A 26,459-nucleotide genomic window follows, 5' to 3' on the forward strand; every position below is an offset into this window, starting at 1 on the left:
TTCAGGTCTTTGATTACCTACCATCATGGCCTGCTATAAGTGATGTTGTAGCCAAGATCCTTCCCACCCCCCTAAAGTGGTGTTTCATCACCCATCCAACTTCCTAGTCCAACATCCAAGTCCATCCCTATGCCACTCCAAAACCCAACCCCTTGGTGCAGGGGTTGGGATTGGGAGTGGCATAGGGATGCTGCAAGACCCAGGTGCAAGACCTGTCGAGTCTACCCACCAAGTACTTCCCATTCCAATCCTATCACAGAGTTATCCTACCCCATCAGAGGCCAGGTAACCTATTACGCAGATGTGTCATGTACCACCTCTGCTACAATCATTGCAAAGCTTTTATCTTGGTATGACTACCAACCAGCTATCCACCAGGACCAACAGCCACGGTCAGACTGTGCCAATAGCAAAGTGGACCACCCTGTTGCACATCATGCAGCTAAGCATAACATACTTGATGCCAGGGGTGCTTCACAATCCAGGCCATCTGAATCTGCCCACCACCACCAGCTTTTCTGAACTGTGCAGATAGGAGTTATCTTGACAACACATTCTCCACTCTTGAAATCATTCCAGTCTCAACCTACAGTAACCTACTGCCCCCACATCCACCACCCAACAAGAATATCACCTCTTCCCAACTAATGTCCCTTACTACACAGTGCACTGCTCTCTACCAGTGCACCCACTGTTCTCTTCCGCTTCTTTATCCTCTCCTTTCTGCTCCATTTTTTCTCTCCCCTCTCTCCCACACAGCCTTGCTGCACCAGGTAGCTTTGTTTGCCACTTCTAGTCCCTGCATGGTTTGCCAGGTAGCACTGTTTCCTATTCCCCACCCAAGCCCTGCTATACCTCCACCTCCCCACTCCACAATGAATTGTTTCTTGCGTTTGAGGCATTTCAAGTTCAGTTTGGCCTGAGCAGCAGAGATATGCGTATGCGAGGCAGGCTTGTTTGTGTAAATGCATTAAGTGTTATACTTTACAATTTGTATCTCAAGCCAAATATAATATATGAAAGCATTTTATGTATATAACGGCCATAGAGGAATTGACTGAAATTTATAAATTTAACTAGTTATTTGTTTTATGTCCTGGTTGACATATCTGAAATCCTTTAATTTATATTGACAGTGATTTAGAATAATTATTAAGCCTATTGTTATTATTCCTCCATCTAATTATCATTTTGTTTCATTAGGGATATGAGTTGAAAATTTTCAGTATGAGAAACAACATAAGAGATAAAGTAACATAGTGTGCAATTGATATGAATACATACACTTCTACAAGCTCACCTTGTTGTTCATTTGATGAGTAGCGCAGTTTAAAGCCACGATGTCCTCTGGTTTTGCGACTATAGTAATAAAGTGTTACACGATTGGAAAAGGTTTCAATATGGGCAGAAACATTCTGAGCAGTTAGTCGTGCTAATGTCACACCACGCTCTCCACCATCAGATACCTGTCATTGCAACACATATATTTTAGTTAGGAGACTACACAAACTGCACTATTTCATTGTAATATAATTAAATCGTGATAGCTATGTAATTATTACTGATTGTGTCGAATTTTGAATGGGAATTATGATTGGTAATGAGTATGTAATACTTCTTTTAGTTTCTCAGCCACAGAATATCTGTTACAACATTAATCTGGAGAAAGACTGGAAAACATAGATTCAGAGAAATCATCATTACAGCTGAGAGGAAGACTTACCAATGCTTTCAGTTCCATCCAGTATACTAAGATGAAACAGTTCTGTGTTTTAATGGTGGTTAGTTATATTATGCATCAGAAATTTATAATTTTTTGTGTCAAAAGTAGGGAGATTGTATGTATTCCTGAAAATATAGAAGTATACTTCCCTGTTCACATAGAAGTATTATATTATCTGATGAAGGATACTTTAATTAAACTAGGTTGACTCATCAATTGTTTGTATCATTCCTTTTGGAACATAATCTCTATTAAAATATTTACATTCTTTTCAAATTTTTAAAATTGTATGTATATTACTTCACAAAAACTTTGAGTATTTTGCAACTCAAAATGCAAAATTTCAGCACACACTATCTACATTTACAGGGATACTCTGAAAACCAGTACAAAGTGCACAGCAGCAAGGACTTTCCATTACATCATGTATCAGGGTTTCTTCAAATTTCATTTGTGTATAGAGTGCCAGAATAATGACTGCTCAAATGTTTTTATGCGTGCTGTAATGCCTCTGATCTTGTTTAAAAAGAAGCAAAATGAGGACAACACATAGATGGGTGTAGTATATTCCTTGATTCATCATTTAATAGTGGTTCACAGAAATATAAAGTAGGCTTTCATGTGTTATTGCCATCTATCCAGACATATTTCCCAGTTCAGGTGATGCTATGATAGTTTGTTCAGCTTTCAGTAATATGTTTGTTTCAACTTAATGAAACACTCAAACAACTGTGAAACTTTGTAAACTTTGATGTATGCCAGATAAAAGAATTATGGTGGAAGAACCAGTGAGAACTCCTGTTAAAGAACTAATTTACTTACTTGTGTTTAGTAACTGCAAGCAGTTCCCAAATCACATGCTAACTGATAAAGCATTTTGCTTTTGAAGTCACATCCTTGAACAACATGGCATAATATGTAGTTTCAAGCCATATTTACTAAATCAAAAGGCCCTTTGACAAATATGTGGGATGGCATTAAGTATCATTAAGACATGATGTGACTCTTGCATGGGTGATATACTTCAGCATGAGAAACTGCACTGCCTGACAAAAAAGTGAAGAATGGAAGATGAAACAAAATGAAAGTTCATGGTTTGAGGGTATATGTAATGTTATTTCAGTGATTACAGTATTAAATCATGTTTACAAAGAACTTGACAGTATGCGCCCACTTTTCAGTATAACATTGCACCCCATCTAGGGCCTGGATGCATGCACTGATTTACAGGGGAAGGCTTCGTAAAGCCACTGTACCTGCTCCTGAGACAAACGGGGCCACAGATGTTTTATCTGGTCCTTAATATCCTGTATACTGGAACTGTGATGGAGTTAACATCCGAGCTATCCCATATATGTTTTCATGAGAGACAGACCTGGGGATCTTGCTGGCCATGGGATTACATCAACATTACACAGGACTGTTACTGCAAACAAATGTGTGGACAAGAACTGTTCTGTTGAAAAATGTCACCACGATACATTCACATGAGAGGCAACTCATGAGGGCACAAGATGTCTGTGACACACTGTTAAGCTGTCAAGAGTTCCCTCAATCACTACCAGCCATGATGTGAAGTCAAACCTGATGGCTTCCCACAATATAATGCCAGGAGCAAAATAGCTGTGCCTCTCAAAAATATCTTCTGCAGTCACCACCATAATCGGTGATAACGATCATTTGCTGTGGTACAGAACCACAATTCCTCACTGAACACAATGTGATGCCATTCATTAGCCGCCCATGCTTCCTTTCATGGCACCACTCCAAATGTAGCTGTCTGTGTCGTGGTGTTCACAGCAGCCTACCCGTGGGATGGTAACTCCCTAGCTTGGCCTCTGCTGGTCTTTGACTAACGGTGTGAGATGACACAGAATATTGCAGGGAGGCCATTACTTGTCCCAGTATGGCAGGTGTAGAAGTGATGGCATTAGAATGTTCTAGGTAAACAATATGGCAATCCTCCCTTGTGGTGGTCAGTTGTAGCCAACCAGAACCCTGACAACAAGTAGGCCTGCTCTCGTGTTCCCATGCAGTCCAGGTTCAGGCCTTTGTCACATCTGACTGCCCCACAAATCTCATTATTGCACAGTTCAAGCAGCCAATCAAATGGAGACCCACCATGGGGTCTGTTTTTAACTCTGTTTGTAATACCACATCCCTTTTTGGGATCACGTATCCTCTTCCAGTCTCATCCCTACTCTCCCAAAGAGGGCGTATGTTTAATATCAGTAATTTACACAAATTTAAACTGCTGCTTTGATTTTGTCTTTCCAGTTATCTGGATTTGAAGTAATTTGCACTAATTTAAGCTACTATTTTGACCCTGTTTATGTTGGGCCTCACCAGTAGGCAGAATGAAGGAAACATGTCGGATTAAAAGCTGATGTACCACCACAATTTGTACATTAGACAAACTTCAGGCACATGGTAGGTATAATTTTGCTATTGTAATTATGGAATAATTAATGATTAAAGTTCCAATATTTTTAGTCATCAAAATACAGCTATTTTTATGTTTTCAAGCCAAAAAATTGTTTGTCTCCCTAATAGAAATATGACATGATGATTTTACAGTCAGAACCAAGTATGCTCATGTTCTACGTGGTGTTAGTTAATAGAACTGTAATCACGGCTATATAGAAATGTAAAATTTTATGCGTCCAAAGTTAATTAATCAACTCTAGGCCTTTCATTCAATAAAACTAATCCCTCTGTTCATCTGAAAATGATACGGTGATCATTCTTTAAGTAAGTAAAATTAAATATGCAAATTAACGAAATATATTGTTGGAATGATAAAACATGTAATTTATAGTCTTAACAGAAACAGATTCTTTCCAGTGTTTGTATGAAATCATTCACTTTTATTTCATGTAAATTTCTATTTAATTTGGGAAGATGTAATCAAAAATTTAAATTGTATAAATCTAAAAGTGTAATATGTAACAATGGCAGCAATTGTTTAAAATTATATTAATAGAGGCAACTTGTATGCCGCCATAGGTGAGGCAGAGGTCAGTCTGAGGTCAGTCTTACATCAGTCATGAGACAGTGTTAAGCCAATTCTATGCATGTGTGAACAAGAAATACTAGAATTTTTTTTAACCATTGTATGATTCCCGTGTGGCAATGCAGTAACTTCAAGATGAACCTACAGCAGCATTAAGAAGCAGTACCCCAGATTACACAAGATATGTATTATTTATTTGGTGTAGGATATCCATAATATGACATGGTATTCTGTTTTTATTGCTTTAAGCAACAATACTTCATCACACAAAAACATTTTTGCCACATTACATTACATGTCATATGCTGAAATTGCTGTCTCAAATTAGTGTGCAGCATCTCCATGTCCTTCACAGGTATCACTCAACATCAGATGTTATTTGTGCCCCTTAATTATCCTACCTGGCCTGGTACATCACTAAACATGAACAACACTACTGCCACTAAACATGAACAACACTAATGCACTCTGGCGGCTGTCACAGGAAACTGCAACTCTCTAATGTTTCATGTACACACTGATGGTGTGTATGAGTCAGAAATTACATTGACATCCGACCATGTCTTCTAGGTGCTTCACTTTTTTTTTCAGGAAGTGTGTATTCCAGGTTCTGTGGGTGATCAGGACATAAAAGGACGACTGAGAACAAAATATATAGACCAAATAAAGGTAGATCTAAGGAGGTGGATTTATAATCATTTGAAAAGAGTAGCACACTATAGCAAAGAATTGAGCTGGGAGAATGTTGCAAACCAATTATTGAACTGAACATTTCTGAACTCAATTATTAACATTTTACTCGTAGTTGTGTATATAAATTTTTTGAAGTTAGTTTAACAATAAATGTGCACTACTTAGTTAACTTGTCCTATATAGTAAGTACGCACTCTGTAAGTAATGTAGACAAATGGCGCTAAATAAGAATCTATCAATAAACCAAACCAAAACTGCCAGTCTAAAAGCTGTATAAGTGAAAGGAGCAGAGTTATAGCAGGAATTCAACAGTGACAGGAAATATATTACACCAGAAATCATGAGCAGTTTAAGATTGATTCCTAGCTGGTCACAAAACTCTATGTAGCATCGATTAACATCTTACGTGGAATACAAATGATTTTCTCCCGGAGTCTCATCTGCAGATCTTCAAGGCAATCTTATTTGTTAACATATACTCAGGACTTGAGATATCACCACAAAAAGAAGTCACATAAGCTTTGATCAGAAGGAGCAACTAAGCCAGTGAAGATTACTGACAAGCATGGGTTCACAAAAGGTATGATGCTGTTCTTCCCAATTGTGTCCACCAAGTTAGTAACACACATAAATTTTGTATGGGCAATGATGAAGATTTTTGTGTGAGATCCTTCACACAATTAACTTGTTAGTCCCTAAACTCACAGCATACTAGTGAACCAACAGTCTAAGGTTCTCTATCACATATGCCATAACTCACTCAACATTTTCTTGAGTACAGGTACTGTATTTCTTCTTCATCGTGAAGCCAATTGTGTTGAAGTTTTCAACCCGTGTTAAAATGGTGTTGTGGTCTGCAACATATCGGCAGACTGGAACAGTAAAACAGCTTCAAAGGTCATGTTGCGTCACACACTCATCATTCATGAACAATCACAAGAGAGAAGAGAGCTAACATATAATGTTCCCAATTCCATAACATTGTGACAACCAAAGTTTCCACTCTAATGGAAAAATCAAGGTTATCCTCCATTATCAGAGGCTAAACGCTCGGCTGTAGAATCCAATACAAAACCATGTGGTTTCTGGGATGAATTGTATATTAAGCTAATAACAGCACAGAAGGTATTTAATGAAATATAGGAGGTAGCAGCTGATTTCAAAATATCAGCTTTCTTACTAATTTACTCAATTCAATATACAGATGTTGGGCAAAAATATCGAAACACCACAAAAAATTCTTGCTTGAACATAAATGCACATGCTAGCCAACTCTTCAGGTAGTGCTGTTATACTTTACTATAAATAGCACCTGTAAAATGCCCTCAATAAGTTGCAAGTGTCAGTGATGGTCAGAACAGTAGTCTATGTAGTTGTGAGTACATTATGTTGGAGCTAAGTGAATTCAAATATGAGTAATTTGTTGGTGCTCATATGGTGAGTGATTTCATAACTAAGGGAGCTGACGTGTCTGGTGTTATATGGGGACTGTATTGAAGATTTTTACCACTTACAGGGAAAGTAGAAAAACATCATTCCCTAGGTCACAACATGAAAGAAACTATGTGTTACGTATTCATGAGAGGTGGTCACTGAAGACGACTGTGACAAAAAAAAACCCTATCAGCACGAACATTACACAAAGCGAGCTCCATAAATTGAGAATTGCAGGACAAGCTGGAATTCCAAAACCATACATAAGTGATGCAAATCCCTCTAATATGAAAATGTGGTGCTGAAACCATAAAACCAAGACTATGGAGCAATTGAAAAAAGTCATTTGGTCCCCCCCCCCCCCCCCCCCCCCCCAAATTCTGTCTGCCAAGCCTATGTTGCAGACAGCTTGCTGCCAAGAGGAAATATGGCAGTGATTCAGTAACGATATGCACAGCCATGTAGTGGTATTCCACAAGCCCTGTGGTTACTTTGCAAGGCTGCATTGCTGCCAAGGATTATGTGATCATTTTGGCTGATCATGTCTGTCCCAAGGTACAAGGGTGATGCTGAGATCCAAGATAACAGAGTCCCTGTTCACATAGCTTGCATTGTCCAGGAATGATTTTGCAAGCATGAGGATTAATTTTCATATCTACCATGGCCACCACAGTCACCAGATCCAAATATTATACAGACTTTGTACTCTGCTTTGGAGAGAAGGGTGCATGATGGCAGTCCACCTCCATCATCATTACCTGAACTTGCCACTATTTTGCAGAAAAAATTGTATAAAATTCCCTTCAAAACCATGCAGGATCTGTGTCCATACATTCCATGATGACTGTTTTAATAGAACCCCTGCCTCAGCAACAGCTGTGGCTGAACAATTGAGAGAAATTTGGAGAATATTTTCCATAAATTTGCTGATCATGTTATGAAGATTTTAACTTACCAAGGTAGCAGGAACAGGGATAGATAATCATGTGAAATTGTTTTAAGTACCTTACCCAAATATTAACTAGAGCAATTTACCAGAGAAATTACTTTTGAAGATAACATCAGAGCCAAATGTTTCAACTCAGCAAAGAACAGGGAATCAGTGATCGTAAGGCTATTACAGCATCACTGAATATGGCAAAAAGTATGCAATAGAATTTGCCATCTTCTAGCAGCAATGTACTGTAGGTCTCTACAGGAGTGAAGCATTCCTAATAATTGGAAAGAAGCACGGCCATTAATGTTCTCAAGAAGGGATGTTGAACAAAAACATCACTATAGATCTGTATCTCTTGACATCAGCCTGTTGTAGAATTTTTGAAGATGTTTTATGCTTGCATATTACGACATTTCTAGAGAATCTCCTCTTAATGAACCAACATGGGTTCCAAAAACAATGGTCCATGTGAAACGTGGCTCACTTTGTTCATCCACAACACCCAGAAAGCAATAGTTACAGGTGATCAGGTAGATGCCATGTTTCTTGACATCCAGAAGGCATTTGTTACAGTTCTGCATTGCTGCCTAATAAACAAAACGTGGGCTTCTGAAATATCAGACCAACTGCGTGGTTGGATTGAAGAGTTTGTAGTAAACAAAACAGGGCATATCATTCTGAGTGGAAAAAAAGTCTTCTCATCTAAAAGTAACTTTGCACACACTCCAGGGAAGTGTTATAGAACTATTACTTTTCACAGTATACTTAAATGACATAGTAGACAATGTTGGAAGTTCCATGAGGCATTTTGTGGATGATGCTGTTGTGTATCGAGAAGTTGCAACACTAGAAAACTGTATACTTATATGGATACGGTGTCTGTTCTTTCGGACATGTCCGAAAGAACAGACACCATTGATGACCTGCAGCTGTCTAGAACGAAATTAGAGTTATATTAATACCGTCAGCTGCGCACTGTCGGGGCACACATTTTCACCTGTCCCTGTTGATCTAGAAAACTGTAGTGAAATGCAGGAAAACCTGCAGAGGATCAATACTTGGTGCAGGGAGTGGCAGTTGACCCTCAACAAAAACAAAAGTACTGCAAGTTAGTAGACAGAAAGACCCTTTATTGTATGATTACAAAATTTCAAAACAATCTGTGACAGCAGTTACTTTTATAAAATATCTAGGTGTACGTGTATGAGATGATTTGAAGTGGAACAACCACATAAAATTACCTGCAAGTAAGGCAGATGTCAGACTGAGAATCACTGGAAGAATCCTCAGGAAATGTGGTTCATCAACAAAAGAAGTAGCTTACAAAAGAAGTAGCTTACAAAACACTCATTAAACCAATACCTGAATACTGTTCATCAACATGGGATCTGTATCAGATAGGACTGATGGAGGAAACAGAGACAATCCAAAGAAGGGCTCTACATCTCATTACAGCTTCACATAGCAGGTACAAGAGTTTTGCGGAGATGCTCAGCCAACTCCAGTGGCAGATGCAACAAGAGAGGTGTTCTGCATCACTGTATGGCCTACAGTTTAGTTCTGGGATTATGCATTCCTGGAAGAGTCCATCAATATGTTTCTTCCTCCTCCTTATATCTCATGACAAGAACATCAATGTAAAATTAGAGAAATTCAAGCCCACATGGAGGCTTACCAGCAATCATTCTTTCTGTGAACCATACGTGACTGGAACAGGAAAAGGTGACCTGACACTAGTACACTGTAGTACCCTCACTACACACCACAAGGCAGTTTGCAGAGTATAGAGGTAGATGCAGGTACAGATGTTTTGAATGTCAATGGCTTTCCTACACCGTGTTAGAGATGGTAATGTGTTGTGTTCTTTATTTATGTCCAAGCCTGTAGATGGAGTAAGTGTGACTAGCAATAAGTAGTGCAGTCCTAATTTACCATGAGTGCAAAATAGTGATTAAATGTCTATTTTGTCTTTGTGCCAGGTTAAAGTATCTTGTCTCTTTTTGCATCCCTAAGGTTCTTTTACTTGACATGATCTACAGAACACAATGAATGAATGAGTGGAAGAAAACAATGACACAGGAGATTGACAAAAATGAGGGAAACCCCAAGGGGTTGTCATTTTTCCTGCACATGCTGAAAATAGTGCTTTGACAATGTGTAAACTGGAAAATATAAAGTATGATGAGTTAGATCAGCCAACTAATTCACTTAATACGGCACCCTGTAAGTTTCACTTATATCCACATCTACAGAAAACTGTAGTTGGAAAACAAAAGCATGATGAAGAGGTTGTGGTGACAATATGATCACCAAGTTAAAATACTATAGCACTGTAGATAAATCACTCAATTTATTCACATCTTCTATCAGCAAAGATCAGTATTACCCCCAATAAAAAGAGGAATCTCCCAAGACTCTCTTCTTGGGCCATTCCTGTTCATTGTCTACATTAATGACTTTTCAAATTATTTCCCATATAAGAATGTCTTATATGACAACAGTAAGTGTATGAGATTACAACAGAGAAATGATGCAAATGACTATCCACTGGGACCAGGCCACCCAATTATAAATTAAACAGAAACAAGACAGTCTAAGTAAAAATAAAACAGTGAAATTATTTGGACTCATCACAGACATAAAACTTTCTTTGGAAGCACACACCAATTATATGTGCACAAAACCAGCTCATGTTCCTTTTTTTATTGAAGAAATTAAGAAACAGGCTGATCAAACACACATGCTTTGCTTTTCTTCCATTTCCATCTACAGTGTGGAATTTTGCCTTGGAATAATTCCTCAATAGCTAAACGTCAGGGTGGCTATTTGAGGCAGGGCGGGAGTGGGTGGTGTGATCTCTGAGAATTCCAGGTATGGGGAGGAAGATGATGTCACAAGAAGCTCCTGAGAAATTAATAGAGACCAAGGGTGAGGAGGGTACGGGTTTAGCAGCTCACAGTAATAACTTTTCTTTCCTCTCAGTTGTAGCTTAACCACAGTTTTTAACATCAATAATTTGTAACGGACTAATATTCAAATAATTAGCACACTTCAAAGAATTAAGTATTTTAGAATTTGTGATTTATAAAGCTCAATAAATTAAATTCCACTGTTACGTTAAAAACACAGAATTCTCTAAAATTCTTGACATTCCCCAAGTTTTCCAGGTAAAATATAAGTCCCTGAGAATTACAGATTTTCCAGAAGAATCACCACCCTGAACATATTGTCAACTGATAGAAGAAATCTCTCAGATGCCTATTAGTATTAGCACCAACAGAGGCCTGCAGAAATTACTTTAAATTTGTTTGAAGAGTTCTCCGGTGTCCAGCCAGATACAATCATTGAATGCCCACAATATTTTGGTGATATGGCTCGCTAGTTCACAGTGTGTACTGCAAGGCCACACACACTGATCTGTACCTACAAGCTTCCCGTTGCCACCATCTGGCTGAGCTAAACGGAGTTCTCAACACTTTGATACACAGAGCACACACGATCTTGGACAATCAAAACCTATCAACGGAAATCAAACATCTGGAAACTGTGTTCCATAGGAATGGATACAGTAACTGCTAAATCCAAAGGGCCTTCTGACAACAAAGGCACAGTAGGGACCAAGATGAAGAACAAATGGAAGAAGAGAAAAAAGGCCTGGCATTTCTACTTTTTGCAGGCAACGTGTCATCCAAAATAGGGAGACTACTGAGGCAACACAGATCGACACAGTCTTCCAACCACCAGCTAAGATGCTTGTCTTACTAGGAATGCTGAAAGACAATGTCGGCACCAGAAAGCAGGCGTACACGAAATTTCGTGCAGCTGTGACTAATCCTATATCAGCCAAATAGTTCGTATGGTGGAAGATTGATGCAAAGAACACCAACGCTTTACCCACCTATACCAACCAAGCCAATCTGCGCTAGGAGAACATTGCATAAACACTGGACATGCAGTGAAGTATGACAAAACAAAAGTAATAGCCTTCACAAATAACTACTGGAACTGCATCTTCAAAGAGGCCATAGAAATTCGTGTAACAGACAACCTCATTAACAGGGACACTGGTTACCAACTCAGGAAGGCATGGCAACAAATACTAAGCTCTATTGAGGTGCAAGTGGACACAAGATCATTCTGCCACAGCTGCCTACTGCAATACCCCCCCCCCCCCCCCCCCCCGCCCCCAACAGCAGCCATCGCTTTCCACGCCACTGAACATGCTGTGGCCGTTGGCCGTTGGCGCACAGAATTGCACTTGGACCTGCAAGAGATCAATACCAGTGGCAGTGAGTGGACTGTATCAGCACTACCTGGTGATGGCAGATTGGTTATTCGCTGAAATATTATGGGCATTTGCTGATCGTATTTGGCTGAACACCCAAGAACCCTTCAATCAGCGTATATACCGGGATAGCCTCAGATCACATACTTTAAATTTCTAGGCATAATGACAGTCCCTAGCCAGCATATATACACTGTAACTATTTAATATATGCTAGAGAAAATTCAGCACAAGACGTCAACCATATAAGAAAAAAGGTAGACTGCTACACACTATGAAGATGACACTCTGAGTTGCAGATACGCACAATGAAAAGACACTTACAAATTAACTGTTGGCCACAGCTACCTTCAGAAAATGAACACACACATTCATTCACATTAGGAAGCATACCTCACACACACATCACCATCCCGATCACTGACACAAGCAAGCACACCTAATGCACACAGGACTGCTATCTCAAGCAGCTTGGACCAAAATGCAACTGTCATGCAGAACAGAGGCAGAAATCTGGAGGGGATGGGGAAGACAATGGGCACACAAATGGATGAGAATAAGGATGATGTGATAGGACAGAAGGGGCGGAAGTTGTTGGATAGAGAGTGTGAGGACAGCAGGTTACCGTAGGTTGAGGTCAGGATAATTTTGGTAATGGCTTAAGTTGTAAGGATGACTCCCATCTGTGTAGTTCAGAAAAGCTGGTGGTGGAGGGAAGGATCTACATGGCTCAGGTAGTGAAGCAGCCTTTGAAATCAAGCATATTACGTTCAGCTGCATGTTGTGCCACAGGGTGATCTGCTTTGCTCTTGGCCACAATTTGGCTGTGGGCATTTGTCCTGGTGGACAGCTGGTTAGCAGTCATACCAATATAAAAAGATGTGCAGTGTTTGCAGCAGAGCTGGTACATGAAATGGTTGCTTTCAAAGGTGGCCAGCCGTTGATGGGGTAAGGTAAGCCTATGACAGGACTGGAATAGGAGGTGCTAGGTGGGGGACTGCACTTCGGTCTTCCACAGGAGTATGATCCCTGTGGCTAGGGTTGGGGTTGGGAGTGGCATAAGGATGGAATAGGATGTTGTGAAGGTTGGGTGGGCAACGCAACACAACTTTAGGAGGGGTGAGATGGATCTTGAGTAGAACATTCCTCATTTCAGGGCATGATGATACATAATCAAAAGCCCCGACGAAGGATGTAGCTCAGTTGTTCCTGTGCAGTGTGATACTGCATGACAAAGGAGACACTCCTTTCTAGCTGGTTGTTGGGGGTGTGAGAGGATTGGAAGTGTGTGGAGAAATGGCATGGGAAATCTGTTTGTGGATTAGGTCTCGAGTCTAGTGCCGGTCTGTGAAGGCCTTGGTGAAATCCTTAGCATATTGGGCAAGGGAGTTCTTATCACTGCAGATATGCCATTCCCGGGTGGCCAGGCTGTATGGGAGGGACCTTTTGGTGTGGAAGGGATGACAGCTATCAATATTCAGGTGCTGTTGGTGGTTGGTGAGTATAGTGTGGACAGAAATGTTGACAGAGCCATCAAAGAGGAGGAGTTCAGTGTCAGGAAGGTGGCATGCTGCATTGAGGAGGACCAGGTGAAGCAGATGGGAGAAAAAGTGTTGAGGTTGTGAAGGAATGAGGATAGAGTTTTGTGGCCTTGAGTCCAGATCATGATGTCAGCAATGAACGTGAACCAGACTAGGGGTTTGGCATTTTGGCAGGCTGGAAAGGTCTTCTCTAGAAGGCCCATAAACAGGTTGGCATAAGAGGACCCCCTGGCTGTGTTTGTATACCTTCCCTTCAATGAAGAAGCAGTTGTGGGTCACGATAAAGTCATTAAAGTGTATGAGGAGAGAGGTAGTGGGTTTGTAGTCTGAAGGAAGTTGGGAAAGGTGTTGTTCAATCACAGTAAGACCATGAACATGGGGGTGTTCATGTAGAGGCAAGTGGCATCAAATGATAAATGTGGTTCCATGAAGTAAAAGGGTAGGTATGGTGGAGAATTGGTGAAGGAAGTGGTTGGTTACATGTCATCATGCCCTAAAATGAGGGACATCCTACCCAAGATACTTCCCGCCCTTCCTGAAGTAGTGTTTCATCACCCACCTAACCTCCACAACATTCTAGTCCATCCCTATGCCACTCCCAACCCAAGCCCTTGCCACAAGGATCATATGGCTGTGGAAGACTCAGGTGCAAGTCCTGCCCAATCCACCCACCCAGCTCCTCCTATTCCAGTCTTGTCACAGGCTTATCATACCCCATCAGAGGAAGGGCCACCTGTGAAAGCAACCATATCGTATACCAGCTCTGCTGCAATCATTGTACAACTTTTTTGCATTGGTATGACTGCCTACCAGCTGTCCACCAGGATGAAAGGCCACAGTCAATCTGTGGCCAAGAGCAACGCTAAACACCCTGTGACACAACATGCAGATGATGATAATATGCTTGATTTCAAAGGCTGCTTCACTTCCTGAGGCATCTGGATCTTCTCATCTACCATCAGCTTTGCTGAACTGTGCAGATGGGAGTATTCCTTACAACACATTCTCTGCTCCCAAAATTGTCCTGCACTCAACCTACAGTACTCACACCCTCCACCCAACAGTTTCCATCCCCTCTGTCCTATCACCTCCTTCCCACTCTCATGCCCTCGCCCTCTTTGTGTACCATCCTGTGTCAATACACCTATCCATCTTTCCCCTTCCCTGCTCCTCTCCTCTTTTACTCCTTTTACTCCTTTACCTTGGTCAACATGAAACCTACCAATAAGGAACATTACCTACAGTTTCACGACTGCCATCTCTTTTGTTTCATACACTCCCTTCCTTGCACACAAGGTACCCATGGAATCATTCACATCGAATTTCAGTGTATATTAACATTGGAGAAACATACATTTATGAAAAACATTCAATTGTGAGTGTTGTTTTCATGTTCTTGCAAACATCTGTTATTGAGAATCTACATTAAGTTATGAGTGTTGTAGCAAATATGCATTATTAGAGTTACTGTAAATAACTAACTTATCAGGTCACATTAGTTTTCTCTCTTGACAGCAATTCATATTATCTGCATTCATGGTAAATTAACAATATTGTTAATTTTAGTGATCATAACATGAAAAATGTGTCAGAGAAACAGCAAAATTAAGTTTTTCTGTTATGGTAATAAATATCTTGTTCTGGCTGTAAATGGCCCCAGTTCTAAAAGGCTATTGATAATACTTGTAGCATAACAGACCAATTGACTAAAAGAGAATCAGGAAACTTTGTTTAAAGTTACAACAATATTATATAAAGGATAGATTGCTACCCCCATCCTGGACTTTCCATTGTTTCATTTAAAGTTATTTGATTACTGTTCCATGAAACACTGCACTAGGTACAATGCAGCACTACTGCGTATGCCGTTCTCAGGTACAGGATGAGTAAGCTGCTATTTGTGAGCAACTCGAAAATACTCTGACCACTGTCAAATGAAAGGCAGTTTATTGGGGGGGTCTACTGAGAATCTGCTGTGAATAAGTGTGTTGGGAGGCATACTGAGAGTCACATATCAGAGATACAAAATGTACCTCAAGTACTATCCTCACCTATGAGTACTGCCTCTTTTGCAGAAAATACAGGATCTACTGCTATTCGTCCATCTGACTGTGAGTGGTGTGTGTGTGTGTGTGTGTGTGTGTGTGTGTGTGTGTGTGTGTGTGTGTGTGTGTGGTAGGTTTATGAATCCAGTACAGGGAAAACAGTGACCAAGGAGAATCCAGGTCATTACATACATCTCCCTAATCAGAAAGTACAAAGTGCTGTCTTCCACTGAAGCCAAAACTGATCTAGTGAGACTCACTTCACCTGCTGGGAAATGTGCTGTGTCCTATGTCAAGGGGAGGCAAACACAAAAGAGCAGGGGTCTATTAATCATTGATAGTTCAAATGTACATCTAATGATGGTAGCTCTAACAGAAAGGGCAGAAAAGGATGGGAAGGAATGCCATGTGCACACAATGTGTATACTTCGGGGGCCTCATTCTGCATTCTGAAGAGGCTATTTTGGCAGCCACTGAGGGAAGCAACCAACTGCAGGTTGTTATGCATGTTGGGATGAATGGTGCCTGTGGTTTGGTCCCTGAAGTAATAATTGGATCATTTCATTGACTGTCAGAGAAACTTGATAACACTAGCCTTGCTCATGGCATGGACTTTCAATTAAGCTCACAATCTGTATCTTTGTCCTCAGAGCAGATCATGGCCCCCTTGTTCTGAATTGAATGGCAGGCTTGAAATAGAGGCTGCAAAAATTCTGAAACAAGCAGGGCTGTGACTTCTTATGGTTGAGATCTTTAAGGTCCCAAAATAAAGTGCCTGTGTTTGAAGCTCTCCTAAAAGCACTGAAGTTCACATAACACTTAGTATACAAAGCTGGTTAAAACTTGAAATTTTACGGGATACATTTTTGGGGAAAATTAAGCAGATATCAAACGAATGGGCTAATGGTAAAAGTAGGTGATGTATTTGATGCAGTAGGCAAAAATCTCAAAACCATTGAGACAGAAATTGAAGCTGCATGCAAGATTGTTTGAGGAAGACTGAGTCGTTCTATTGACCACCAGTTTCATAACCTGATGTGACTGAAAACTTTAGAGGAAACTTCATTCCACTTATGTGTACATTCTGCAATCATACTGGTATCACTGGAGAAGACTTGACTTATTCAAAAATCAACTGGGATGATTACAGTTTAGTCAGTTGTGAACATGATAAGACCTCTTCTGAAACATTACTAAATTCACTATCTCAAACTATTCTAGAACACACAGTTTGAAACCCCACTCATGATGGATCTAATGGCAGCAAATAAGCCTGAAATATTTGAGGATGCCAACATCGAAACTGATATCAGTGACCATGAGACAATTGTACCAAAACTTATTAGCAGAGTACAGAGGGCAAATACGACAGAAAAAACTACATGTGATTTGAGACTTTCTCGGCGTATTCCATTCGTGAAATCTTCTCGGGTGATCAGCCGAGTAAAGGCGTCATCTTCTCGCAACGTTTCGAAGGGTTTCGTACCCATCATCTTCAAGCGAAGTGTCGAGATGCTGTGTTGCGCGGTCCTATAAAGGCTCCTGGACCAGTGACTGATTCCGGGCGCCGACCAATCAGGTACCTGCGGAATCGGCCGCCGCGCCAGTGGTGGGGGGTTCGCGGCGCGGACCGGGCATCGAGTCCCTGCCGGTTCCTAATACGTCTGTGGCCGCTACCGTCTTCGTGCCGGAGCGTTCTCTTCTAATTTTAGTTATTGCGGGATTCCACGCTGTACTGAGTTGGAAACCAGTGTCTCGATTGATCAGGTTGCTGTTCAACCGAATTTCTACAGCCTCTTTGAAAACTGAATCCCAAAATCCTTTAGCGTCACACAGCTTCTTCGTACCCTCAAAGAGGAAGGTGTGTCCTTCGTTAAGGCTATGTTCCGCTACCGCCGATTTTTCTGTCTGACCAAGGCGTACATTTCTAATGTGTTCCGAGCGCCTCTGCGTGATGCAGCGCTGCGTTTGTCCGATGTATTTCATACCACATTCACATTCAATACTGTATACGCCCGGAGTCTGCAGTCCTGGGTGGTCTTTGACTGAGCCAAGTATGTCCTTAATTTTACTTGGGGCATGAAAAATTGTCTTGATGTTGTGTTTCTCCAGAATGCGGGCAATCTTGGCTGTTGGCGGTCCCGCGTATGGTAGAAATGCCAGGCATCTGGTCTCATCTTCTTCTTCTGGTGTGTCTACCTTCCTGCTCTTGTGTAGGGCACGCGAGATTTGCGTCTCATTATAACCGTTGCTGCGGAAGGTCTTCCTTAGGTGTTGTAACTCTGCAGGTAGGCTGTCATCATCACAGATAGACTTGGCCCTGTGCACAAGTGTGTTAAGCACTGAGTTGCGTTGTGCTGGGTGGTGGCAACTCTGTGCATGGAGGTATAAATCCGTATGTGTCTTCTTCCTATACACAGCGTGACCCAAGGTGCCATCAGGGTGCCTCTTGATTAGAATGTCAAGGAAGGGCAAGCTTCCGTTTTCTTCCACCTCCATGGTGAATTGTATGTTGCTGTGTATGCTGTTGAGATGTCGCAGGAAGTCTTGCAGGTTCTCTCTGCCATGTGGCCACACGACAAAAGTGTCATCCACATATCTGTAGAAGGCTTTAGGTTTCAATGGGGCGGTGTCCAGGGCTATGTCTTCAAAGTGCTCCATGTAAAGATTAGCGATGCCTGGAGCTAAAGGGGACCCCATGGCTACACCATCCACTTGTTCATAAAATTTGCCTCCACACTTGAAGTAGGTGTTTGTTAACACATGCCGGAACAGCTTTATTGTGTCCTCACTAAAGCGTGTTTCGAGCAGCGCTAGGGAGTCTTCCAGCGGTAATCGTGTGAAGAGTGAGGTGACGTCAAAGCTGCACACGTACACAAGTCGCACAATGGGCTGGTATTCTCTGGATCAGGTGGTCGAGCAGCTGCTGGGGTATAGCCTCCCATTGTTGCACCAGTGCCTGTCGGAGTTCCTGAAGTGTCCCAGGGGTTTGAAGACTGAGAGCATCCCAGATGTGCTTGATGAGGTTTAGGTCTGGAGAACAGTCAGGCCACTCCATTCGCCTTATATCTTCTGTTTCAAGGTACTCCATCACGATGGCAGCTCGGTGGGGCTGTGCATTATCATCCATCAGGAGGAAGGTGGGACACACTGCACTCCTGAAAAGGTGAACTTACTGGTGCAAAATGACGTCCCGATACACATGACCTCTTACAGTTCCTCTGTCAAAGACATGCATGGGTGTACATGCACCAATCATGATCCCACCCTACACCATCAAACCATGACCTCCATAGAGGTCCCTTTCTAGGACATTAAGGGGTTGGTATATGGTTCCTGGTTCACACCAGATGAAAACCCAGTGAGAATCACTCTTCAGACTATACCTGGACTTGTCCGTGAACATAACCTGGGACCACTGTTCCAATGACCATGTACTGTGTTCTTGACACCAAGCTTCACGGGCTCTCCTGTGACCAGGGTTCAGCGGAATGCACCTTGCAGGTCTCCATGTGAATAAACCATGTCTGTTCAGTCATCTGTAGACTGTGTGTCTGGAGACAACTGTACCAGTGGCTGCAGTATGGTCCTGAGCAAGGATACCTGCAGTGCTCCGTGGCTGTCTGTGGGCACTGATGGTGAGATATCGGTTCTCTTGTGGTGTTGTACACTGTGGACGTCCTGTTCAGTAGTGCCTGGACACGTTTCCTGTCTGCTGGAATCGTTGCCATAATCTTGAGATCACACTCTGTGGCATGCGGAGGGCCTGTGCTACAACCTGCTGTGTTTGACCAGCCTCCAGTCACCCTAGTATTTTACCCCTCATAACGTCATCAATATATGTTCTTTGAGCCATTTTCAACACACTGTCACCATCAGCACATCTGAAAACGTCTGCACACTTATTCGCTGCATTGTACTCTGACGTGCACCAACACACCTCTGCATATGTGGACTGCTGCCAGCACCAACATGCGATGACCACAGGTCAAATGCACCACATGGTCATACCTCGAGGTGATTTAAATCTGCAAACCACCCACCAGAGCATTGTTTCACCATGTATCAGCATTATCCTTAATTTATGAGCATGAGTTTAGATGTAGATGCAGATGTATCTCAAACAGAATGACCTCCTCCATGCCAACCAGCATGGTTTATGAAACATCTATCTTGTGAAACTCTACTCACATTTTTCTAAAATGACATTCTCAAATCTTTGAATCAAGGCAGTCAGGAAGATTCAGTATTTCTCCATTTCCATAAAGCATTTGACTCAGTAGCCACATCTACACTTATTATGAGAAGTATATCGTATCACCTATCAAACAAAATGTGTGGCTGGGCTGAGGATTATTTTGTAAGGAAGATACAGCAAGTTATCTTGGATGGAGAGTCATCAACAGATGTAGAAGTAACTTTGGGTGTGTGCCAGGGAAGTGTGTTGGGACCCTTGCTGTTCATATTGTATATTAATGGCCTTGCAAGCAATTTTAATAGCAAGCTCAAACTTTTTCCAGATGATACAATTATCACCATGATACAATTATCATATCAGGGTGTACACGTGGACAAGGAAAAAACAAATCCCAGATTATTCCTGGTTAACAAATAACATATTTGCCATGTTAAGTGACAGTATACTTTCCTACGGAGCCGTAAAACTTATCAGTCCTTTGAATGATCAACATTTTATAATGTGCAGTAACATGTGCACTGCATATCTTCATATTACAAAAGTATAGATTTGAATTCCACCAAACACAGTGAGTTAGTATCCGAAGCATTGAAATCAAGACTGTGATGCCCTTTTATAAGCCAATCATAGCGTACATCATGTGACATTGCCAACTGACGACAGCAGATATTTAGAGCATAGAACATGTGTTGTAGTCAGCCAACATCAACATCGCTGTTACGTGGCACAAACACACAAATAGGAAAAGTTAATGGATTAAATTATTATACATAGTGTAGCTACAAGAAAAGCTAAGCTTTCACATATAATATTGATCTCAAATATCATTAAGCTACAAGAGAGGCTAAGCTCTAACATGTAATACTGGCCTTTTTTGCATGTGTTACACTTTAAGATACATCACATGAATGTGCCAGTAAAATTTAAAATAATGACATAAATGTCTGGTCTTCTGGGCTTAAAATTCTTCTACGTGGCTGGTCCTCAAAGTGTTAAATTTTAAACAACAGTCAAATGCTCTGTGCTTTAAGAACTTCCATCACACATTCTCATATGTAACATAATTCATCTTCCATAAAAGAAAATTTACTTTGAAAATAATGCTTGTCAAACCATCATTAGCAATATTTTCCTGAGAGCTGTTAAAAATAGGTTCACTACAGCAGCTGCCAGAGAGCTCCATAAAACAGGCATTTACTGAGTGTGCGCAGCTATGATGGCCTAGGAAGCCTGTATGTTCATATGTACATAGAATTAAGAGGTGTTACATTATGTTATAAAAGAAACAGGACATCAGAGGATACTTCAAGAGCATCAGTATTTTGTAAACCATACCAAAACGCATAATTCGGCTTGAACAGGACATTCATATGTCCAGATTCAAAATGAAGTAGGGCACAAACTGATATTAAGTTTTTCAGTGTGGTTCCTGGGATGTAGATTTTCTTGGAGTACCAGTACTGTACTATCTCATGTTTGGCTTCTTTATTATGACATAATGCCATACATGGCAGAAGATGAAAATGTGCACATGAAATTCAGCCTATACTGTGGAATGAAATGCTTTTTTCTGAGTAAATTGACTGCCTCAGTGTAAATCATTAATAAAAGCCACATTTCTTTGCCAAAAAACAGCTCCATTGTTCTGCAAGGTAATTAATGCTTGACTGCCAAAAACGTGCAAATAAAAATCAGAAAACTGAAAGTAATAATATATTTTAGTTTTTTGTAATTATGTGAATGTATTTTAATTCACTTGATAGGTCCCAGCCACAGAAATCCATTTTGTATGCATCTGACATGGCAGCTGTAAACAAAGAGTAAAAAGCAAAATTACTAAACGTAAACACTGGTCATGTGGAAACTACCACCCTACCCACTGCAACTCACAGGTCATGTGGAGACTACTGCCCTACCCACTACAACTCAAGACTGCTCTCTGCATGTGTGAATCTGGCTGGTTGCAGGCCAGAAAAATTTTTCTAGTTAGCATCCGGATTCACGTAGCCAAAAGTGGGAGATGGAACTACTGATACATGACAACTGTGGCACATGAGCCCACTGGCAGCTGCTCACATGAACCAAATTTATACAGTTGTGTTGTCACACTCATCAGAAGCAGTTGTTGTTACAAAGTATAGCACAATCTTTGGCACATTTTGCTGTTGGCAGGTACTTGTGTGTGCACGGTCTTTTGTTGTAAACGGCCCATATCCTTTGCTACTAAAGTTTTATTATTATTTTTTATTTTTCTCTCTTTTATGTTTTATTGGTGCAGTATTATTCTGCAGAAGCGGGATATTCTTTGTTACAGTGTCAGTTCTTACCATAAAAAAAAAAAAAAAAAACTGAAACCTAAAACAATGAAAAATTCCCAGAACTCCAAATATTTCTAGGTTTTTCTTGGTTTTCTCCCAGATGAAAAAGTTCCCAAGTTTTTCCTGAATTTTCCAGTTGTCCCAGAGCATATACACCCTATATAATATAGTACTGTCTGAAAGATGGTAATAATAAATTCAGTCAGATCTTGATAAGATTTTAAGGTGGAGTAAAGATTGGCCACTTTCTTTAAATGATCAGAAATGTAAAACTGTGTATTTCACAAAACAAAAAAGTAATAGGACAATGAGGCAGAGCAGAAATCAGTTAACTCATACAAATATTAGGATGTAACACTTTGTAGCGATATGAAATGGAGTGATCACATGAGCACAGTCATAGGTAAATCAGGTTGCAGACTTCAGTTTATTGGCCAAATACTAGGGAAATGCAACTAATCTACAAACTGGATTGCTTATAAATAACTCATGTGACCCAGCCTTGAATATTCCTCAAGTTTGTGGGATTTGTCCAAATACGACTAACAGGGGATATTGAATTTATACAGAGAAGGGCAACACAAATGATCACAGGTTTGTTTGATTCATGGGAGAGAGTTACAAAGATGAAGAAATTGATCTGGCAGACTCTTAAAGATGGGTATAAACTATCCTTAGGGAAAACAAGAACTTCTGCTTCATGACTCGACACAATGCACTGCTGATATTTAATTCAGCTCTTAACCACAGGAGCTTTGGCAGCACAGTCATTGCCCACAGCGCATGCACGAACGGTCTTTCTGTGGCTCTCAGCAGGGGGCACTAGGAGTACCACTTTCCTCCAACTGTGAGCATCGTCCTGCCCATGTGTATTGCTTATTACCGGGCCTATAAATGTTTACGCCGCTATCTGATTATCATCAGTTGTACCATGCACCAGTGACAGCAGCAATTATCACCACCTGATGATGTCATGAAATTGCATCAATGAAATATTGTGCGATTTACACAATATGATCTGGCAGCAATCCCCAGAAGTGTATTTGCAACAGATTCAATGGAAAAGCTTGAAAAGTCATATCCTTAGAAAGTCTACTTAAAAAGTTTCAAGAACTATGATGCCTCTAGTAACATACTACAACCATAGGGATTGTGAGGAAAAGATTAGATTAATTACAGCATGCATGGATGCATTGAAACAGTCATTCTCCCCATGCTAATATATGAATGGAATGGGAAAAGACTGTAGGAACTGGTACAATGGGAAGTACCATCTGCCATGCACTTCACAGTGGTTTGCAGAGTATAGATGTAGTATAGATGTATATGTAGATTTCCTCAACGCATACACCAACAGCCTTTCCTAAACTTATATATCACATCTACTCCATAGATCTTCAGGTCTTGTCTGCAAATAAATCTCCCAGACAGTAACCTTCTAGTGCTCTGACAAATGGAGCTCTTACTTCTAAAAACTTAGAATCACCCCACATCACAATGGCTTTGAATATTCTTTATACATTACTCTACCAATGGACATGACCTTCGCAATCCAAGCCCTGAAGTGAGATCATGTCTTTCTGATATCCTCATCATACAATTATCCCTATTGCATTGGTCATACTTGGCCCCATGCACCCACCCACTAAAGATCACAAAAGCCCCATCACTGGTAAATTGTACAACATCTAAGTTGATGCCACATATGAAATCATGTATATTGTTTACCAAGTAACATGTGTTCACTGCACGTCGTTTTTATAGGAATAATGACTGTTAAACTGGGTGAGTGCCTGAATGGGCATAGACAAACTCTATGTCTCAGGCACCTGCTTGCCATATGCTGAATCTGACCCAACGCATCTAAGTACCTGCTACATCACAAGAACTATTTGGATTTTCCCAGTCGATACTACTTTTCCCTAAAAATCAGGGGAGGATAACTTGGTTTCAGATCTGTTCATGCAATCCATAATTTTCTTGTCGCTAATTTCTGTTAACACAAAATACCCCACTCCTTTTTATTATATTTTACATTTATTCACATACTTGATTACTCTCCTTACTTCTTTTTACTATCTTCATCTCTCCTTCTCCCTTTCTATTTGCCCCACCGCCAGTTTTGTTTTCCTGTTAATTCTTAATTGTATTATTAATTTCACTTCTCATTTCTATTTCTCTATCCATATTTATTTCTCATTTTGTCCTTCTTTCTTCTCTGGACTGCGGACAGCAAAATGCTCTTTGATATCCTACTTTCTCTTACACGACCCCCTTCATATTTGTTTTCCCTCGCCCATTCAACAGTTAGTGTACAATAAGCCTATAAAAAGTTTTACTATTTTTTAATGCAAGCATGCAAGCAGAGTCCAATAACTCACTGATATAAAGCTGGCAGGTCTGTTGTACATTAGGCTATTGTCTAGGTCCATGTCAAGCACATCAAGGGAAACACGGCGGCCTTTGGGAACTGTAATTTCATACTGACATGACTGAAATCGATCCCTTGCATTTGGGTATCCAGGACTTGTTACTTCACCTTCTGGCCCTGTTAGCTCTTGGGCACATCCTGCAGAAAGAACCAAATACATGAGTATGTAGATTAGAAAATGCACGACATAGCACAGCACATAAATACGATTACTTTATGAATTATTGTACGGAATTATAGGTTTTGTAATAAGTAATTCCCAGCAAAAAGCAGTGTTTCACATGCAGCTGTTATTCTGTAATTTCACCTCTGACAGTAGTTCAAATGAATTTTGACACATTTATTCAGCCCAGTACCCACTGACAAGAAAACAGGCCATTGTGCATCACAATATCAGCTCACAAAAAATTGATAATACTAAGTTTCATGAGTGGTTTAAAACAATGAGATTATGTTACTAGCATACAACTTGTCATACAGCTTTAAAATTCAAATCTCTTTGTTTACTGACAGGAGTAGCACAGTGACAATGAATGATGCAAAATGTTCTGAAAGAAGAAATTTTCTTGCATTCACAGGGTGTATACGTAGACAAGGAAAAAAAATTCCCGGTTAAAAATACACTTTTTCCATGTTAAGTGACAGTATACTCTTCCTCGGCACTGTAAAACTCATCAATCCTTTGAATGTTTATGGTTTTATATTCCGACGTAGAATTTCCCGGCACTTTAGAGAGCTAAACTAATGGGGGAAGGGGGGGGAGCACTGTTTTGTTGTTATATACAGCGCATTTCCTTTGCAACATAAGTTTTATTTTCTTTTTTTTTTTTTTTCTCTTGTTCATGTTTTGTTGCTGCAGTGTTATTCTGCAGTAGCGGGGTACAGTAATATCCTGTGTTAGAATATTGGTTCTTACCAGTCAAAATCACAAAAATTTGACTGAAAACTAAAATAAAGAAAAATTCCGGGAATTCTAAACAATTCCCGGGTTTTTTCCTGGTTTTCTCCCGGATGAAAAAATTCCCAGGTTTTTCCCGGATCTACCGGTTGTCCCGGGTCGTATACACCCTGATTTAGTATTATTCTATGTGAAACAAATGCTTTGTTTCAAAGGTGATCAGTTACTTTTGTCATCAAGCTACATCATGCAAAAATTATGTTACATGCTTCCACTTATCAATGCATCATGAACGACATGGCAGTGCCAAGTAGGTCAAAATGTAACAACATTCCATATTCCCTTTCAAATGTCGTAATATTCAAATTTAATGAGCTCAGACACTAGAGCAATGGACACAGGCTTCATTGCAACCAATTATGCTAAAAACATACACAGATGTGGGACTCTATATCTAGAATGAAAAAAGGATAACCACCACATCACCATACACAGCACGAGGGTGATGTTGGAGGGAAGGAAGTCAGGGGGAGAGTACCACAGTTAGGGAACCTTAACCACTTGTTGGTAAATTAAGGTATAGGGGAAAAAGCAAACATAGTCTAGATAAATAAACTATAGCTAAAAAGTGAATATGGCCATAGGAAAGAGGATATAAATTTGAGTGAAAATGCAATAATAATGTCCATCTCGATACTGAATCTACAGTTGTTCCAGACACAACTATGGACAAGAATTATTAATAATTTTACAGTTAATGTGTATTAGCATAACATTAAACATGTGACAGAGACTGCATATTTTAGAAGGTCTAAAAGCAATAGTACTATTTGCCCAGTGACCCCTATCTTTTCTATTTTATTCATGGCTAGGTAAAATATAACAGGAGCTCTGTCAGGGACTGTCAAATTTAAGTTTGTTTCTGTGACTCATCTAAATGTGT

The 26,459-nt window shown here is 40.4% G+C and overlaps 1 protein-coding gene across 1 annotated transcript in view; it reads right to left on the reverse strand.

Moving 5' to 3' along the window:
- Positions 1–26,459, reverse strand: part of LOC126202937 (cubilin-like) — a 771,281-nt gene that overhangs the window by 224,404 nt on the left and 520,418 nt on the right. The window contains exons 48-49 of the mRNA XM_049937033.1: positions 24,569–24,756; positions 1,301–1,466 (exon numbers count right to left, since the gene is read on the reverse strand). Coding sequence (XP_049792990.1) covers positions 1,301–1,466; positions 24,569–24,756 — 354 coding nt within the window. The remainder of the gene's footprint in view (positions 1–1,300; positions 1,467–24,568; positions 24,757–26,459) is intronic.

The sequence above is a fragment of the Schistocerca nitens genome, chromosome 9 (genome assembly GCF_023898315.1).
Source record: "Schistocerca nitens isolate TAMUIC-IGC-003100 chromosome 9, iqSchNite1.1, whole genome shotgun sequence".
Classification (NCBI taxonomy): domain Eukaryota; kingdom Metazoa; phylum Arthropoda; class Insecta; order Orthoptera; family Acrididae; genus Schistocerca; species Schistocerca nitens.